General features: G+C 49.0%; 1 protein-coding gene and 1 non-coding gene across 2 annotated transcripts in view; both read right to left on the bottom strand.

Annotated features, from left to right (window-relative positions):
- ANKRD33B (ankyrin repeat domain 33B) overlaps positions 1-19923 on the bottom strand; it is a 75234-nt gene that overhangs the window by 10373 nt on the left and 44938 nt on the right. Inside the window, exon 3 of the mRNA XM_036104719.2 lies at positions 5109-5249. Within this exon, the coding sequence (XP_035960612.1) occupies positions 5109-5249 (141 nt within the window). The remainder of the gene's footprint in view (positions 1-5108; positions 5250-19923) is intronic.
- On the bottom strand, positions 10105-10203 carry LOC118543633 (U6 spliceosomal RNA). The gene has a single exon (XR_004921182.1). It is a non-coding gene; the product is annotated as a U6 spliceosomal RNA (small nuclear RNA).

Genomic DNA, 19923 nt, shown 5'->3' with positions numbered 1-19923 from the left:
ACCGCGAAAAATAGATGACACATTAAACCTTAATTAATTGCATGTCACTTAAAAAGGTACAAACTGCAAAATTAAAATGAACACGGCTGGAGAGAGACATTTTTCAAGAGCTAATGGAAAACTAAAAGAACAGCTGTCCACAGTGTAGCACACTTCTTCCTGTGCCTTCCTCGTGCCTTTTCAAGATGATCTTGGAAACTGCACACATTCTGAAGAACAAGGCCATGCGGACGGGAGTGCAGCCTAAGGATGTGAGTCATGCCATAATTTGGGGATCCACTTCCTTCAGCAGTCAGTAAGGGCAATATTAACGGCCTGGACGGTGTGATTAAATCATGGAAGGCCAGCACCAATGATGAACCCTGTATACAGAAACCTTTCAGAGAACACGGAGAACTCTGATCGGCCTGTGTATGCATCTTCTGCCCATGAACTACTGGCACCCTCACCCCCTACCCAAGGCTGTTTCACCCAGGGCTCCAGCCACGCAGACAAAAGTTGGGCTCCCACCCATGCATCCATTTGCCGCCATGTTGAATGCTATGAGTTGTCTACACAAAGTCCTCTGTTTTACTCAAGGCAGCAACATACTCAGTTCTAGGCAATGCATCATGACTGGTGTAAACCAGGGTTTTGCCACCTCGGGACTGTTGATGTTTTGGGCCAGATCATTATGTGGTGTGGGGGCTCTCCTGTGCATTAGTAAGACTTCTAACGGCAACCCTTGTCTCTACCCAGTAGATGCCCGTAGCATTTCACAGTTGTGACAGGCCAAAATGTCCCCAGATATTACCAGATGTTCTGGGGGGGCGGCGGGGGGCAACACCCAGTTGAGAATTACTGGTCTAACCCAGTAACTGCAATCCTCTTCCCCGTTTTCTTAGCCTCACTTACAGCTGGTCATCGAGCCCCAAAGAGAAGGCTTTTGTACCCTGATAAAAGTGACTATGTGGTTGGTGGTGCTGCTTCCTGTCTGAAGCCTAGAGTTCTGGTGACCAAGTTTCAGGGGGGAGAGGAAGGGGGGGTCATAGGGGGAGCTGGGTGGACAGAAAAAGGAACCTAGTTCTGTGATGTCCTCATGGAGTTCAGGCCAGCTCTGCACCGTGACTGCCTACCTCAAGACTTCTGGCGAGGTGAGCAAAACAGATGCTTGTTTTCTTTCAGCCACTCTCAAGTCAGGATGTCTGTGACGGGAAGCAGAAAGCGTTCGAAAACAGGTGCTAAAGGAAAACAAACTACCTTCCATCACTCACCGTCAGAAGCTTTCTCCGCAGAGTCGTGGCCAGGTCATGGGACTAGCAGTAGGCAGGCAGAGCCTGGGGTGCGTGACTTCCTTTCCTGTTTCTCTGCCAGCCCCCCATGTTATCTACCCTTCTAAGCCCAGCACTGGTCCCCCTCCCACCAAGAGGCCTTTCTCGTCTCACGGGACCCTTTTGGACCAGTCCCTGCAGGTCTCCTCCTGTGCCATCGTGGCCTGTGTCTTGGGTACTTGGGATATAATCGATGTGAAAAATCAGGATGCAGGGTCTCAGGAAAGAGACCTGATTTGGGGGGTGGGAAAGATGGTGCGTTCTGCTTCCAGCCTGCCCCACCCCCGAAGGCATTTCCGAGCTATCTTGTACTTGGTCTTTCAGAGGGTCTCAACAGGGCTGACCCCCAGCTGCCCAAGGATCCCCCTTCCCCATCCTTCACGTGGCTTCCTGGCTCCCCTTCCAGAAAAACTAGTTGCCCCCAAGTCCTTGTCTCAAGGTTTGCTTTTGGGCCAAGCGAAATGCCCAAGCTAAGACCCTGCCCTCGGTGACATGGAATGCGTGACTTTTGGCCCTTTCCCTGCATAATCATTTGAAACTATTCCAACTCAGCAAATTCTCAGGTCACAGGAAATCCATGTTTTCCTTATAAACAGAAAGAAACCTCTGTAGTGATATCAAATCACTTGGCTTTCCAGAAGCACACAGTCGGGGCTTGCCTGGGACAAGAATGGCCACAGGCCCAACAACAGGAGTGCCTCTCCCTCGTTGAACAAGCCTCCTACACCTCCCGAGAGGTCTGCTTGGTTGCCCAGAATCACGGGAAGAGGCGAGCATCTTGTTTGCGCGTGTCTGCTTCCCAAATGCTACAGCAATCACACACTTCAGGGATAAAAGCCGGCTCTTTTAAGCGAGTCTGGAGCCTTCCAACCTCCACTGAGCTCTGCTTCTCTTCAGAGAAAATCACATCCTCGTTATGGCTTCTCAGAGCCACTTATTTAAATAGACCTGTCACTTCGGGGCATTAATATTCCATTGAATTAACAAGAACCCACAGCCCCATTTGCGATGCGTATCAGCAGAGCTGACATTATTCCTTGGGAAGCCAAAAACCAAAGAGCCAATAAATCAGCTTTTCGGAACCTGGTTACATTTTTATGAAAATCCAAAGTTTTGATAATTCTAACGTTACTTCGTTCTGCCTGACAAGGTAAAATAAGATGATGATATGTGTCTGGATGTTATGAACTACTGGAAAATCTAAACCATTTAGGGGGACATCCAACTCAATGATCCATCATTTCTAAAAGGAAATGGTTCCTATTGAGTATAATGAAGTTGCAATTCGGAAATTCAACTCAGGTGCAGAAGGATGCTTGCGCTTGAAAAAATGAGGATGAGATCGATGCACATCTCTACCCTAACCATTCAACATAATACTGTTTGTGCCTTTTGCTTTTGAAATGATCACAGGATGCCCATTCTGTGATTAGCTCTCAAGGAACCTTCCCCAGCCGCACACAAATGCACTCGCTGTTGAAATGCCAATCCAAAGAAATATTCAGGCATTATTATCTTTAAAGGCTTTAGTTTTTCTAAATATTGATATATTAAATTTAAATAACAAAACTTAAAAATACTTGTGCACATTTTTTAAATATCCCAACCAGTATCCTTATTGCTATCCACCCAAGCCAGGAGGGACTTTGATCGCACAGGTCTTTTTTTTTCTTTTAAGACATACATGCACATCTACTGTAAAAGGAAAACGTAATGCATTTTCCTGGGGCATTCAGGAGGGCACTTGTGATGAGCTCTGGGTTTTGTATGTAAGTGATGAAGCACTACATTCTACTCCTGGGACTAATATTACACTACATGTTAACTAACTAGAATTTAAATAAAAACTTGAAACATTAAAAATCGATCAATCAATCATAGTTGGGGGGGGAGTAAATTACTAAAAACCTACACTCAATTATAACTAGCTCCAGAAGTAGTAAAAGCAGATGAAGCTTCCCCCAAACACAAAAGCATCATAAACACCGTTTAATTAGGAAGAACGACCTCTTGTTGCTATAGGACAGGCAAGGCCTAAACTCAGTTGAAACTGTTATCTTGCCTTTAAAAAATGAACTGTCAGAGTCAAAAGCACAATCAATGGGATTAAATCTAATTACGTTCTTTTTTATTTCTGTGAAAGTTTTCATCTCTGAAGCCTGTCATCACTTACCGAATTTCTTTTTCTCCCAGCATCCCCTAAAACACTCAGATTGAAGTGGGAGAAAAGAATCCAAGCAAGCTGTGAATCCTAGAACCCCAATGTAATCACAAGGAGAATGACAGACAGGCTGGGGACACTGTGTACAGGCCATATGGAGACTGTCAGGTCAGGAATGAGGAGGTGAGACTGGGAAACTGTCCCCGGCCTCAGGACCCTGGGGACACGGGACAGTTACATGTGGGAGCCTGGATGGGATCCTGGAACGGAAAGGGGACAGCAATGGATGCATGGGCGAAATCCGAATAAAGTCTGGAGTTCAGTTAATAGTAATGTACCAGTGTAGGCCCCTCCGTGAGATGTTAACATGCAGGAGACAAGTGAGGGCCATCTGGGACTTTCTGTACTCTCTCTGTCACTTTCCATACATCTAAATTAGTCCCAAATAAAAGTTTCCTTTAAAAAAAAAGAAGAAGAAGCAAGTTGTCTGAAGAGGACTACCAGCCTAGGCTGATGCCTAGCAGAAGGCCGTTGCGCCCTCGGAGAACCACAGTGGGAGGGCAAATGCCACCTCTCTGGGATCTCGTGGGGCCAAGCAGGATGGGCTGAGCCCAGTGCCACGAACAAAGACAAAATGAAGCAAAATAAGGAAATTAAACCATGTGGGCACAGCGTCTCACACTGATTGAATCATTAGATGCCAACTCTGCACCTGACCCTTTGTGTGTGCATTACACACATTTTCTCGTTTAATTCTCAAAATAACCCAACGAGGCTAGCTAAAGATGATCACAGACTGCATTCTAGAGGGAAGAGGGGAGCTGGGGGCTGACTGAATCTAACTGGGCAGTTCCTTAAATCTGCATAGCCCTGGAGAGTTTACAAAGCAGGGTCACATTTCATCCTGGGGGGTGGGAAGGAAGTCATGACACCCATGATGGGGAACGGGAGGCTCAGAGAAGGAAGTGCTCCCTCCAAGATGACCAGGTCATAAAGGGCAAGGTGGGGGTGCCCATCTTTCCACTCGGTGACATGTCACTGACAAAGGAAACTGCTGCATCCTGTATTAGCATGTGACTCCAACCACCAGCAAGTGGGGATCTAGGATGGCTACTGGGCCCACACCGCCATCCCTATGTCCACCCTCAATGGGACAGGCTTGCACTTGGAGCCAAGACCCTCAGATGCCCCCATCCTTGTGCTCACCGTCAATGAGACAGGCTTTCACTCGGAGCCGAGACCCCCAGATACCCCCATCCCTGTGCCCACCCTCAGTAGGAGAGGCTTGCCACTCAAAGCCAAGGCCAGAACACACATTTCTAAAGAAGAACAAATATGGGCAGGAGGAAGCTAAGATGGAGGGAAGAGTTTATCAGGGAGCAAGGAGGGGTTTCCTGTAGGGTGACCAGTAATGTGACCTCCCGCCCCACCCGGAAGGGTTTGCTTTCCTTTCCGTCTGTTTCAGCTCAGTTGATGAAAACCACACCCTTCAAAGAAACTATTCTTCGTTGCATCCACTAGGCTCCGTCTCTATGGAACTGATGCATCTCAGTACATGTTCTCCAAAGGAGCAAGATCGGCATTTCCCAAGACCCTTGGGGACCCCCCTCCCTGCCCCAGGATGGGCGGAGACAAACCTGCTAGCATCAGGGCTCGGATGCACTCCGTTCGGCCCTGCATGGCAGCTTTCATTAGGGCAGTGAACCCAAACACGTTCCTCCTCTCAAGGTCAAGGCCAGGAAAATAGTTCAGCAAGTAGCTGGTGATGGTGGCATGCCCTGCGAAGAGAATCACACACGTTTATTGAGCCCATTCCACCAACGGTGTGCATGCCCCGGAAGCCTCCCCAGAGCCAGGACGGCCACACGGTCAACCTCCAGGACCAGCCCACCTGTGTGGGTGGCTGAGGCTGCTCCTGAGACACGAGAAATAATTCTCACGGCGTCCAGGAAACAGCAAGACACAGGGCGCCACCCCAGTTCATTCCGGTTCTCTGCGGCCCACCCACTGGGGAGCCCAGCTGTCTGTCAACCGGGTAAGGAGGGACCGTGGGGAGCCAGCATGCGGCGGGGGCGGCATATGGAAACTGCACTAAGCGAGCCTCTGGCGACGCTGGCTGATCGGGGGAAGGTCCTGGATGCTGTCAGCTCCCAGCAGGAGATGCCAACGCAAACAGATGCAAAACTAAAAATGAACCTCAGAGCCATTTCTCAGTGCTCCCTAGGAGAGGGTCATCATCACAGCCAGGGGATATGCCAATTCATGCTGTCACCTGCTGTTACCACTCAGACGTGTCTCTGTCTGTCTCTTTCTCTCTGTTACACACACACACACACACACACACACACAGAGGCAGGAAGCAAGGAACGTGGGGAATGTTGCTACCCAGACCCACCCAGCCCCTGCACCCCCAGGCCCTTCTCTGAGCTGCCATCCCCAACCTCGCCCCTGCTGACCTCAGCTAATAGGCCCTGGAGAGTTCGAGCAGTCTGCAGGAGTCTCTCCCCTGGGCACCGGTGGAGGGGCTGGGTGCCCAGTCTCCTTCCTTACACGCTGGGAATCCAGCCCTCTGAAATCTCCCCGTTCTTCCCAGTGCACACATGTTCCTGGGGAACCCCCACTGTCAGGCTGCAGGCGTGGGGCCTCGTGGACACTCCAGTGCTCTCTGTCGTTAACTGAGCATCACCTCCTCTCCTCCCGCTCCGGCCCCCGGGGGGCCTCTGCACCATCGAGATGCCAGAGCCATGAAGCCCCTTCCCCAGCTGACTCTGCAACAGGTAGCGCATGAGATCTGGGATGTGGCAGAGGAGGTGAGGCCTCATGGCTGCCCGCTCTCAACAAAAAGTGCGGTGCGGATTCTTCTAGAACCATTGTTGTCTGCTTACCATGGACCTCAGCCCATCTCCTGAACTCACGGCAAAAATTAAAAGGTGAGCCATGAAGCTTTCTGAGAGAGAAACACTGACTAACATGACCTCGCCCGAAACAAGCTAGAAATGGGTACATGCGGGTGCACCCCACTATCACCATGACTCACGGATTCCAACCAGCAGCTGGTGCTTTTTCACTCAGTTACTCACTTGGCCCTCCATGGTCATCGAAGGTTTCAGGGTGGGGAAGATGCCAGCTGGCAGGAGCCCGGAGCAGCTTAACTGCTCTCAACTGTGTGTGTGTTGGGGGGGGGGGGTCCTTTGATCTCAGTTAGGTTCGTCACCCAGCTAAACGCTTTGCAGCACCTGTCCGTTAGATTTAGAGTGAAACGAATTGCAATTCGTTTAGAGCCATTTCTTTTAAAACGTGAAAGCGTCTGTCGTAATTTGCAGCAGGATGTCCTTTGCACCGTTATATCCCGAACACTTTGAACAGTCGGGGAGAGGAAATATTGAAAATCCACAAAGCAAACAGCCCATTATACAGAACTGTTCTGCTTATTATGTTGAGCTCTGGAAAACCAACATGTGGCCAACTTGTTCTGACTACAGGCACAAGCTTTCACTAATCCATGGAATCCAGCCCGCCTCCCCACTGGCTTTCTCAGGACACAGGTGGCCTCGTTCAATGAAATCAAGGGTGGACAAGATGCTTCTAAGTATATACAGATATTAACCTCTCTTCTGTTAAAAACAAGACAACAGGTCCAAAATGGAGTCGCTTATGCTAAGCCCCCAATCACCAAACCGAGACTTAATTACAGTTTGGGTTTTTCCAGAGATGGAATCTTAAACCAATCAATCAGGAATCACCTGATCAGCACTAGTGATCCTGATCATCTGCCTGATAGACCCCTGGTATCCCCTAAAGGAAAGTGACCTTGCAATAACCAACCCACTTTTCTGCCCTGTATAGTTTCCTTATTCTTCCTCCCCCCTTCCCCTTCCTTCCTCCTCTGACTATAAAAATCTCCTACTGTGTACAACTCCTTGGAGCGCCTTTCTATCTGCTAGATGGGATGCTGCCCGATTTGAATCAACTTTTGCTCCAACTCGACATTTTTAATTTGCCACAGTTTCTCTTTTAACACTTCTTTGAAACCATGACAATTAACCAAGGGGAGCTTTCCTTTTCTTTAGTAAGACAGATAGATAGTGATAGATAAATAGGTAGACGGACAGGCTAACGCACACAGCCTTCCTTACATAACAGAACCAGAATATGCACCATACTGAAATCTAGTTTGAGCCCAGTCCAACTTTCTGGGATAGGATTTGGTTCCTGAAGTCCTCCGACAAAGCCCTTTCTAAAGTGGGCTCACCATAGAGACCCCCAAAGTGCCCCCGATGAGCCTGCCTAAGGGAAGAGCGCAAGTGACCCAGGGGTTAAGTGAATTCTGGATAAATTAGCTTCAGTAGCACGATTAAATGCCAGTGTGGAGAGAGAACTTCGGACTTAGAAGAGCTGATTGTGAGAACACCCAAGGTCAAGTCCCAGCCTGTCACTTAAAATCTGGGCTGTTTGGGGCTACTGGATGGCACAGTCGGTTAAACATCTTCCTTCAGCTCAGATCATGATCCCAGAGGTCCTGGGATGGAGTCCCACATCAGGCTCCCTGCTCAGTGGGGAGTCTGCTCCTCCCTCTCTTTCCACCCCTCCCCCGGCTTGTGTTCTCTCTCTCTTTCTCTCAGATAAATAAATAAAATCTTAAAAAAAAAAAATCTGGGTAGCCCGGGGAAGGTGAGTCAACTTCACTGAGTCTCTGTTTCCACTTCTGGAAAATGGGAGATAATTTCAGCATCACCACTGTGAAACTTCCAGAAGACAGGGTGTGTAAAAAGTGCCCTGCAGAAAAATTCCAAATAACCGATGCAGGTACCACACTCTCAAGGAAGTGGGACATAACAACCAACTCCTTAACTCGTGGGCTGTGCATTGTGGCTTCCTTCCAAAGAGGGACTACAGCGAGCAGGTAGGGGACAGTGGAGCCACTTGACAAACATGACCTCAACCAGGTGACCAAGGTGAACAGCAGTGATGAGTCATGTCGACGGCTGTACTGACAAAGACTTTTGCTTGACCAAACTTTAGTCAGCCTCCTGAATCTTCCGGGCCCAGCTGTGCACTTCCTTGGAAAATCTAGTTTTAGCAAGAACTCTGCTCAGTTTGACCAGCACCCCACCCTTCATATCTGATCACGGTCCTCATCCTCTACACCCCCCAGGGGATGATGGATCACCCTGGCCTGCCTTCAGCAAGAACCGCATTAGCTCAGTTTAGCCACAACTTCCCTTACCCCTCTGAGTCATTTTCCACCTGCTGACCCCACCCTGCTCCTTGGCTATAAATCCCCACTTGCCCGTGCTGTACTTGGAGTTGAGCCAACATCTCTCCCCCACTGCAAAATCCCATTGCGGTGTTCCCTCCACCTATCACAGTGGTCCTGAATGAAGTCGGCCTTACCATCTTTAGCAAGTGTCACTCCATTTTTTTTAATGGTACCCTTGATAAGATGTGAATAGAATGGCACTTTCCTCTGTGGTCCTCCCCGCCTCCGCTGACTTCTAACTCTAGTCTAATCATGAGCAAACATGAGGCACACCCAAACTGAGGGACATTCCACAAACTCCCTGACCAGTACTCCTCACACTGTCAAGGTCATAAAAACAAGAAAAGTGTGAGAAACCGTCACAGCCAAGAGGAGCTTGACATGACAGCTAAATGTAATGCGGGCCCCCACACGGGATTCTGGAACAGAAGAAGAGCATTAGAGAAAAGCTGAGGAAGTCTGAGTAAAGAGTGGACTTGAGTGAACGATAATAAAGCATTGATCCTGGTTCATTCATTGTGCCAAACGTATCCCGATACTGTAAGATCCCAATGACAGGGGACACCGCGTGCGGGCATATGAGACTCTCTGTACCCTCTCTTCAGCTCTTCTGTGAGTCTAACTATTCTAAAATCAAAAGTGTTTATTTAAAAAGGGTGATCTGTAGCGTGCCTGGGTGGCTCAGTGGGTTAAGTAGTCTGCCTTTGGCTCAGGTCATGATCTCAGGGTCCTAGGATCGAGCCCCATATTGGGCTCCCTGCTCATTGGGGAGTCTGCTTCTCCCTCTCCCTCTGCCCCTCCACCCCTGCTTGTGCTCACTCATTCTGTCTCAAATAAATAAAATCTTTAAAAATTAAAAATCAAAAAATTTTTTAAATTAAAAAATAAAAAGGGGGATCTAGCATGGAGCCACTCGACAAGAATAGAAGGCAGGACAATGATTCTGGGTGGGTAGCTGGGTGCAGATCCTCTCCCCGCTGTGCCCAAGCCTTCCTCAGTGGTGGGCATGCAATGAATCCCAGGAAGGCAGGCAGGGGGGTGGAGAGGCGTGGCCGACATGGAGGGCTCCTAAAGAAGTGAATAGACAGGACTCGGAGATCGTTTGGCTGAGCCAGCAGCAGAAACTAAAAAGCCGAAGATGACTTCTGGTATCACCCGACCACCAAGTTTCCGGCTCCACCACCATTGGCCAATGGCATGTTCTCCGAGTGACTATATGAGGGTGGGAATCCAAGATACCTGTGGTGCCCATGGATGGACAAGCTCGCCTGGCTCCTCCACCTGGCCCACCTATGCTTCTGTTTCCCAGCTGACTATCCCCCAAGCTGCATGTGGAAAATTTTTAACTTTCCCACTGCTTTTTTTTCCTTTTTTTAAATATGGAACTTCATGAATTTGCATGTCATCCTTGCACAGAGGCCATGCTAATGTCTGGAATGTTCCAATTTTAGTGGATGGCTGCCGAAGCGAGCACAACTTTCCCACTCTTAAAATCACCTACCTCACAGCTAACCCCACTCTCAGGAGATGACACACCTCTACCTCACAGAGGGAACAGAAACCACAAGAAGGGAACCTGCTCAACTTTCCTTCATCATCCCACAAACTTCCCCACATCCACAAGCAGCCTCTCCTCCTTCCCTCCTTAGGAAAAAGGAAGGGTGACTCTTCTATTTAAAGATGCCAATCTCGGGCGCCTGGGTGGCTCAGTTGGTTAAGCAACTGCCTTCGGCTCAGGTCATGATCCTGGAGTCCCGGGATCGAGTCCCGCATCGGGCTCCCTGCTCAGCAGGGAGTCTGCTTCTCCCTCTCCCGCTCCCCCCTCTTGTGCTCTCTCTCTCTCTCAAATAAATAAATAAAATCTTAAAAAAAAAAATTAAAATTAAAAAAAAAAAATTAAAGATGCCAATCTCTCCTCCCCTTCCAGTGCTTTAAAAACACTCTCCACTCACTTCCGTGGAATATTTGTGCTTCAGATGACCTCCTCTTTCTCTTTCACCTCTCCCTCCTTGCAAATCCATTCCCGTCAGACTGCAGTGATGGCCCACATTTTTCACTTTGCCCTTTGTCACATTGGCCAGTGGGACATCTAAAGGCATGATGCAGAAGCCTGAAGTGCACTTACTTGGCTACACTTCCTAAGAAGTGTGAGAGGGAGTCTAGCTATCTTCATGAGTAGAACTTGCCCAGGCTAGGCTGATGGTCCCAGGAAGAGGACAAGAAGTGTGTGGAGCAGAGCTGTCCCAGCTGAAGTACACAAGCACACCCTAGAACAAGGTCCAGCTCACTCACACATATGTGAGCAAAAGCCGTCTAGATTATCCGATCCCCAGGGCACCTGGGTGGCTCAATCATTAAACGTCTGCCTTCGGCTCAGGTCATGGTCCCAGGGTCCTGGGATCGAGTCCCACATCGGGCTCCCTGCTCCACGGGAAGCCTGCTTCTCCTTCCCCCACCCCCACCCCCCCGCTTGTGTTCCCTCTCTCGCTGTGTCTCTCTCTTGTCAAATAAATAAATAAAACCTTTTTTAAAAAAAATAGATTACCCGATCCTCAGCCCATTCAATGATGCAGGAGCAATAAAGCATATTTTACACTAGAGTTTGGGGTTGCTTGTTATGCAGCAATACCTAACTGGATATGCATGTGCAAGGGTCTCCCACCTTAAAAAAAAATAATTATATATAATTAGGCTGCTCTAACACACTACCATAGGCCGGGTGGCTTAAACAACAATATTTATTTCTCACAGTTCTGGAGGCTGGGGAGTCCAAGATCAAGATGCCAGTAGATCCAGGGTCTGGTGCGACCTGCTTCCTGATTCACAGACTGCTGTTCTTCTTGTTATGTCCCCACATGGCAGAAGAGGGAACTTTCTGGAGTCTCTTTTGTAAGGGTGCTAATTCTGTTCATGAGGGCTCCACCATCACGACCTAATCACCTCCCAAAAGCCCACCTCCGAATACCATCATCTTGGGGGCCAGGATTTAACACAAGTTTGGAAGAAACAAAAACATCCAGTCCATTGCAATGACCAATAATAATCCTGTGGACCTGTCTCCCCACTCTAGCCTCTACCCTCAGTCCTCCAACTTCTCAGTTCAACTTCCAGAGTCATCCACTCTCACTCTTGCTACTTTCACTCCCCAAATCCTCCTGAAACTGCCTTCCATCAGTCCCCAATGACCATATTGTAGGGAAACCCAATGGCTATGAGTCAGTTTTCCTCTAATTTGACCTCTCCCGTGTTTACACCTTGTCCATTCCATCCTTTTTGAAACATTCTCTTTTCATGGATATCCTGATAGTTCATCCTTCTGATTTTCCTTCTATCTCTCCGGCCACTCCTTCTCAATTTCCTTTATGAGTTTCTCTGTTCTCTCCTTCCTGAAATGCTGTTGTGCCTCAGATGCATGACTAAGCCCTCCTCTTATCCATACACTCTTCCTTGGTGACCTATCCATGCTCCTGGATCCAGTTATCATCCTAGAACTCTTTAGCTCTGTCTCTCTTCCTGACTTTCTTATCTAAATATCTGTCTAATGGATATTTCATCTTGAGTGTCCCACAAACAAATCAAACCTGCTCCTCTCTCTCATGTTTCTTATTCAGTGATGAACAAAACTAATGGCATAGGTGTCCAAGCCAGAAATCTAGGCTTCATCTTCAGCCCTCCCTCACTTTTTCTCATTCTAACCATCATGCAATTCTGCCAACCCCCATCTCTTAAATGTCTTGCAAGTCTATCCTTGTTCCTCCATCCCCATATCTACTCCCTGATCTGGGTCACCACACCCCCACTGGGCTATAGCCCCTCTCCTAACTGTCCTCCCTGGTCCCATTTCTGCCCTCCTATCACTTCTCCACACTACCAACATGATAACTCCAAAACACTCTTCCAACCAAGACAACTATACTTAAAACACTTAACAGTTGCTCCTTCTTAGATGAAGTCCCAACTCCTTAACAAGCTAGCTCCTTTTAAAAATCTGGCCCTACTCCCTGAAATGTAGCAGAAGATGCCACCCAGAAATATGCTACTTTGACACAGGATTATTTTGAACTGAAGGCAGACACAAGAAAAGCTCCCTGCCCTCACCCATTTGCCTAAAAGCAAGACATACATTTCCAAAGGAGTCGCTCCTTCCCTCGTACCAGAAAGGACAGAAGTTAATCACTAAGGCAACTGCAGATCTTATCAGCCTGGAGATGGCACCAGAGAAATCTACATAACAAACCTTCCAGTCTTTATCTACCATTAGTTAACCTTCCCACATAGTGCCATCTCTGGAAGCCTAAAACTACTTTCCTCTGCCCTGTCATTTCTCCCCATATTTATTCTTTGTTGAAGATCCCATATGAGCTGGAGTTCTAAGTCACTTCTTTGAGTTACTCACTTTTCCCTGGGTATCTCCCATGTATACATGAGGTATACATGTCTATAAACTTGTTTTTCTTTTGTTACCCAGCTATTTGATGAGCCATCTCTTGCAATGGAAGCTCTTCCTTGGTCCCCCAAACTGGATTAGGCACCTGAACCATGATATCCCAAGTCCACATTCCCATGTGGCTATGGATCCCCACCACCACTACAACCCTTATGACCATGTTCATACATCCAAAACTCCCAGCTGACTGCAAACTCAATAAATCCATATTTGGTAAATGATAAGATGCAAGGATTACTACTCCCTTGGAAAAAATTCACTTATCAAAAAGGTTGTTAATTGTCAAACTATCACCCATGTTACCTAAAAATTATATGGACATCACAAATATTAATTGTTAATTCACTCAACATTTTAGTGAATACCAGTCTTGGGTTAAGAATCTTATTTACTCCTTTATTCAAGGGAAGCAAACAGACAATAAACCCGTGTTCCTCTAAAAATGGGAAAATGTTATAGAATTTGAGTTGCCTAAAGATTTGACTGGTTTGACTCCAGGTACTTGAAATGTACTTTTCCAAACCAGGCCAGTAGAGGGAACCATTGGCTTTGGAAATGTCACATCTGACCAAAGCGGCAGGAGTGAATAGATGTTCCCCAAGGGTGGAGGTGGGGAGTGGGGAGATACGGATAGGGGAGCGTGGAAGGGCAGTACAGACAGGCTTCCTCTTGGTCTGCGGGACGAGCAGGTGTCAGACTGAACAGCGGGGTGAGCTGCTGCGGGGAGGGGCTTTGCAGTGGCCAGTGAGAAAGGCTCAGAAAACTGGAGTTTATAGGAAAAGACAAGGCAATGCTAGGAAAGCCCAGAGACTTGCCAAGCTCTAATTTCTTAATAGAAACACTAGAAACCAAGAAAAAGGAAAACACTTTAAAAAGCTAAAAAGAAAAAATCTGAATGAAGTCAGACTAACATCATGACCATGTGAGGTGATAACAAAATTAATAAAAAATAAAGAGGCATTTAGGGGCATCTGGGTGGCTCAGTTGGTTAAGCATCCGGGATTCCTGATTTCGGCTCAGGTCATGATCTCAAGGTGGTGAGATCGAGCCCCATGTCCAGCCCCTCACTCAGCAGGGAGTCTGCTTGAGATTCTCTCTCCCTCTCTCTCTCTCTCTCTCCCTCTGCCCCCCCACCCATGCTCTCCAAGTAAATAAATGAATGAAATCTAAAAAAAAAAAGGCATTTATTCCTGGCTTCGGGCCAAGTGGTACATTCTCCTCTGAAGGGGGCCCTCCCTAAATTTGGTTTATGAGCCAGGCCATGCACAAATGGCCTGAGGAGCATCCCCACACCCTCCCACTCCCCCCAACCCTCCAGAACCTCACTGCCACTCTACCCCTGCAGCGAGCAGCATGCATAATGCCAGGCTGGCTCTCTATGCACTTCCTTCAGAACTGTAAAAATAAGTTCAAGGAATAACAAGTTTTAAGGATGCACCAGAGGTTACTTATACCCAACCAACCCTATCTTATCACCAGTTTAAAAAGACACCTGCTACTCCCTCACTTTGCCTCACCCCTGCCCTTCTGTTAAAGAGGAAGGACACATGGAGAAATAAACGCACAACTCCAACCCTGAGTCCTACTCATTGCCTTGGTTATCTTACTTTATATTTTATTTTTGTTGGGGGAGGTAGAAGTTGAAATTGCTGGCTAAATGAGACCTAGAGATTATCGGAGGATTTATTTTCATACATTCATACATACGTATTTCATACATTTCACACAGTCTTTCCATCGTAAAGGCCTAATACAGATTCGGCTGAATGTTTATTATGCATTAAGTATCTGAAGAGGTTAGACTTCCTAGAGAACACCCGACAGGCAGATCAAGGCATTTGTGCCCTAGTGTATACTCACAAATGCTGAGTGAGTGCCGTAGAAAGCCAGGACCCCCAAATTCCGGACGGTCAGTGAGGTTGCAGGATCAAATAATATAAATATACGGTTGCTTTAAGGTTTTCCTTAACCACACAGATCCTGCTGGGGCCAGCGTTGACTAGACCGAGTCATTCGGGGTCATTCTACCACCCTTGCCAGCGACGTGTCTTGGCCCGGGGCGTGTGACACAGCCCTGGCAGTGAGATATAAACAAAACTCTGCTGGAGGCTTCTGGAAATGTTTTCCTGCCCTAGAGAACAGGACACACAGACAGGGATCTGCTCCTCCCTCCTGGAGCCTGTGCTGCAGTCCTGGCATCATGAGGAAAAGGTCACCAGCCCTGGTGAGAAGCTGGCCCCAGTCTCGGCCTTATGGGGCCGCTCAATGAAGCAACCCCTTAACAGGGGCCTTCGAACACATCGTGCTGCAAAAGAAGGCAGTTTCTTCATTGCCGAAGCCCTGTTTTGCTGGGTATTCAGTAAACTGCACCCAGAAACACAGATCCTGGGCCCCAATGAGAATCAGGGAAACACAACTGCAAACCGTCATTCAGGGACTGGCAAACACTAAAAATTGATCTTTCCCAGGGTTGGCAAGAATACCCTTGGGGACCTGGTAGGAAGTATAAACGGGGATGGTTTTCCCTGAAGGCCCCTTGGCAGCGGCTACGTACACACGTGTCCTTTGATGAAGCAGTTGAGTTCTAAGACTCTCTCCGCGCATCGTTTCCTCTTCCTTCTCTGCCCTGGCTTTCAGGCCCCGAGGCTGGCCTCCACACCGCACCTGCCCATTCTCGGCCCTCGGGTCTCTCTGGTGTGGCTCAGGAGGGGCTGGGGCAGAAGGAGAGGGAGATGGGGCGGGGTGAGGGGGACTCACCCCTGCCTCCCCGCCCATGTCCCGCCCCACAGGCTGTGGGCTTACTGAGGGGCAGCCCCCTGTCACCTCTCAGGGTCCCACCCCTAGCCCGGCCCGGCCTCCTCGGCCAGTCAATTCTTCACTTCGGCCCCCTGAGAACAACTGCCGCTCAAAACTCCCTCCTCCAAAAGGCACCCCCAGAACACAAATGGCTTCACGACAGTGCAGTCTGGAACGGGCTAATTCGGGAACCCTGCATGCACCACCCTCTAAAAATTTGGGAGGCTGGAGTCTGTGTGCTTTGGCTCTGGGATGTCCTGTCACCACCTTCAGACACAAATTAGGGAAAAATCACTTCCTCCCGTTGCGGCAATTAAGACAAACTAAGACATGCTTTTTAATCAGATTTTTTTTAAGGCGGCCAAAAAAAAAACTCCTTAGCCCTCCCCACCCATCTCCCCCAAACAATTCAGTTCTACAGCAGGCCTGGGGTGGGTGCCCCAAGGGTCAGAGCCCAGGTGCAGGGAGCGGGCACCAGACAGAAGAGGGTGGGCCCGGGACCTAGCCAGCTGCAGACACAGCTTGAGCAAATCAGTGAACGAGTTAAGGATCTGGACCCCAGTAGAAAGAGAGAACTTAAAACAAGAAAAGAAAATACATTATAACGATACACACTTTTTTTAAGATGGAAGAAAACCCATATACCCATCAAATTAACAAGTGTTACCTCCAGACAATAGAACTGGAAGGCCCTGGGGGCGAGGAGCTAAGTGATTTTCACCCTGAACTTGACTGGCTTTCTGTGTTTAACTTTGGTTGCTTATGTGGTTTTCTTCGGAACACTGTGTATTATATTTTATAATCAAGTTAGTAGACCAGCAGCGGTGCCAAGTAGAGAAAGCACCCAGGACAGCCACCCTCCGGCACGACCCAGCCTGGGTCACAGCCCGGACACCTCCCCGTGACACCCCGACGTGTGGGGCCCAGAGAATCACATATAGGCCAGCCACGGCAATCCTAATGGTCTAACCACACTACACTCTCCCTCCTACTGCAGGGGACACTCCACCGGGGCCGTGAACACCGGAGTCTTGTCCCCTTCCCTGCTTCCCATGGGTGACCAAAGGCACAGAGGGAAGGCAGTCGCGATGCCCGAAACCACAGAAGGCCTGCTGGAGGTTGGGACGGGGCAGGTTGCAGGACATCCGACCTTGGGAAAGTCCAGTCGTGGCCCCAATGAGCAGGGTGGGACCAGACTGATGATGAAGGTGATGAAGGTTAAAGATGGTCACAAGGGTGGAGCCCTGACCCAAGAGGACAGGTGTCCTTATAAGAGGAGACACCAGAGACCTCACTGTCTCTCTCTCCACCATGTGAGGACACAGCAAGGAGATGCCCCGTGCACAGGAGGAGAGCCCTCACCAAGAACCAAATCCCCTGCCTCGCACCTTGGTCTTGGGCTCCCAGCCTCCAGAACTTTGAGAAACAAATTTCTGTTGTTTAATTCCCCCAGTTTGTGGGATTTTTGTTATAGAAGCCCAAACACACTGACCTCAGGGATGCTCGAGAAGAATAAAGTAAATGTAATCCGATGAATGGCATAGAAACACATTAATGAAATAATATGCAGAATTTGCTCAGACCTTAGAGTAAAAGGATAGGGGGAAAAAATGAGAAAGAACATTGTGGCGTGAGGACCAGGTGACTTATTCTATGTCTAAAAGGGAATCTCAGGAAGAAAGAACAAAACAAGACAGACAGTGTTTCAAAGAGATTAACAGAGAGTTCCTAAAAATACACCTAATGTAAGTCAAAACAAACGCAGAGAAGGAGCTGAGATATACGACAGTTACGGGGGCGGGGGGGGTGTTTTCATTGTCAAAGATGAGGTGGGAGATATTTCCAATCTCAGCAATATCAGGGTCTCAACAAAGACAAAAGCAGGCTGGACTCAGACTTTTCCCCTGCAACACTCAATGGAAAAAAAGAGGGGAGAGGTCAAAGGACAAGTCGTTATCCTATTATTTCAAATAGGCAAGAATTCAGAAGGTACCTCATGGGTAACCACAGCCTATACCCTTAACACACAAAGAGTTCTGGTAAATCAATAAGAAAGGAACCTCGTCTTACTGCATATTCTCCTAGTGTTCATGTCTAGCCTGTGCTATAAGCCCCCCTCTCTGGCAACCCCCGAACCCTTCCCACTCTGTACCCCAGCGGACACTGTGGAGTTTGGAGCTCTATACCCTCCACCTACCGCTGAGGCCTCTGACTTAGATATGTCACGTCTCAAAGACCTGAGTGCCAAATGGAGCCAATGCTTCTCCACCTATTACTGCACATATGGCCCTTGGCAATTCACCATCCCCTGTCCTGATGCCAGAAGCCATCCCAGAGGCCGCCTCTCCTCCACCAACACCCTCATACCACTTTCTGTCAGGCAGGTCTTGCTCCTTCTCTGCTTCTGAAGCCGCTTCTGGGCCCATGAGGATTATCCAGCCCCTGTCACCACACACCCAGCCTCATGGCACTCAAATGCATTCCCTCATGTTCTCATGCTGCACCTAGACCCTTAATGATCCGGTCCCTGCCTCCTCGTGGGGCCACCTCTCATCTCTCCTAGTCACCCGCAACCCTCCCGCCACACCACCTGAGATGGGCCGGGCCCCCTCTTCGCCCCGTGCACTTGGATACCTCGGCTGCAACGGCCCCCCTCTGACTCCTTCAGCATCAGTTCAAACCCCCTTCCCCATCCCCCCTCTTCACAACCCCTGTCGTCAACCAGCAGGCCAGGTGGGGCATTCTCGCTCACGGCCCCCAGCACACCCTCCATCAGAGCTCCATTGGAGGCCTACTAAGCTGGAGAATTACTGGAGGGCAGAGCTGCCCTTGACTTGGGCATCCCCCATTCCTGGGCCAGTGGGAGGCGATGAATGGGGAGCCCGGGGTCACTGAATGCCTCCCGCTACCCACTTCCACTCTTGCACTTGAGGATCTTGTGGATCTCGGCTTTCGAAGCCTGGAGTGCCCAATGGGGGCAGAGCTTCGCACCGTAAGACCTGCTGAGGCGAACATGTCTTTGCACATATCTGGCTCCTCTCTAATTCAGGGGGGTTCTCCACCTTACCCAGCTCGACTAAAAAGCAATGTGTACATATGGACTACTCCCTATTACATTACAGGGAATGAAGCTGCCAGATGCTGGCTTTGCTGGGCTCCCTGGGCTCCCCGGGCTCCTTGGGTCAGAGTCACCCCCATGCTGGCTTTGACCCAGGAGCTTGTGATGCAAAACAGGACAAGGAGGTCTCTTTTTGGTGGCACAGCAGATGTTCCCTTTCCAGAATCAAAGTGCGGTGTGGTCTGGGGCATTTTCTCCAGCTTCCCAGCCCTGAGTCCAACACCCAGCAGCTCCCCATGACATCGTGAGGTGTCCTACATTCCGTCAACAAGCAAACATCTCTTCTTCCCAACTCGGCAGGAAGCAGCTTCTTTGCAGCTGGGAGCCTGACTGAACAAACAGATCAATCTTGCAAGCCAAGAATTTTCAAGGTGGTCAAGTGACAAACCCACTTAACACCACAGGGACAAACGACGTATGGTCCAGAACGGACGAGCATGTGCTTGTCTCCAAAAACGTCTGAGGACAATTCTAGGAGAGGACAGCCACAATGCGCTCGGTGGCAGGGCTGAAGGACCCTTACTGGGAGGCTCTCTCCCTAACAGTCCCGCCTTGTTACACCGATACACTCTCGGCAAGTAGCTCCTGGCTTTTCTTTACATCTACCTGCAAGTGTAAGGTTACCTTGTAACTATGTCTATCGATCCAGTCACCATCACTTGTAACTATGTCTATCGGATCCAGTCCCTACCGCCCGTGATGGTAGTGAGTTCACCAGCATCTCTCCGTTCCCCAACTCCAAGCACTGGGTGGGGCACGGTGCTCTAGGGGAAGGGATGACGAGGCTTGGGTTTCCGCTGCAGCTTCACCTTCAAAGACTGTGCAGTATCA

This window comes from Halichoerus grypus, chromosome 2 (genome assembly GCF_964656455.1).
Source record: "Halichoerus grypus chromosome 2, mHalGry1.hap1.1, whole genome shotgun sequence".
NCBI lineage: Eukaryota > Metazoa > Chordata > Mammalia > Carnivora > Phocidae > Halichoerus > Halichoerus grypus.
Note: the sequence above shows the minus strand (reverse complement) of the source record. Positions and strands in the feature narration are given on the sequence as shown.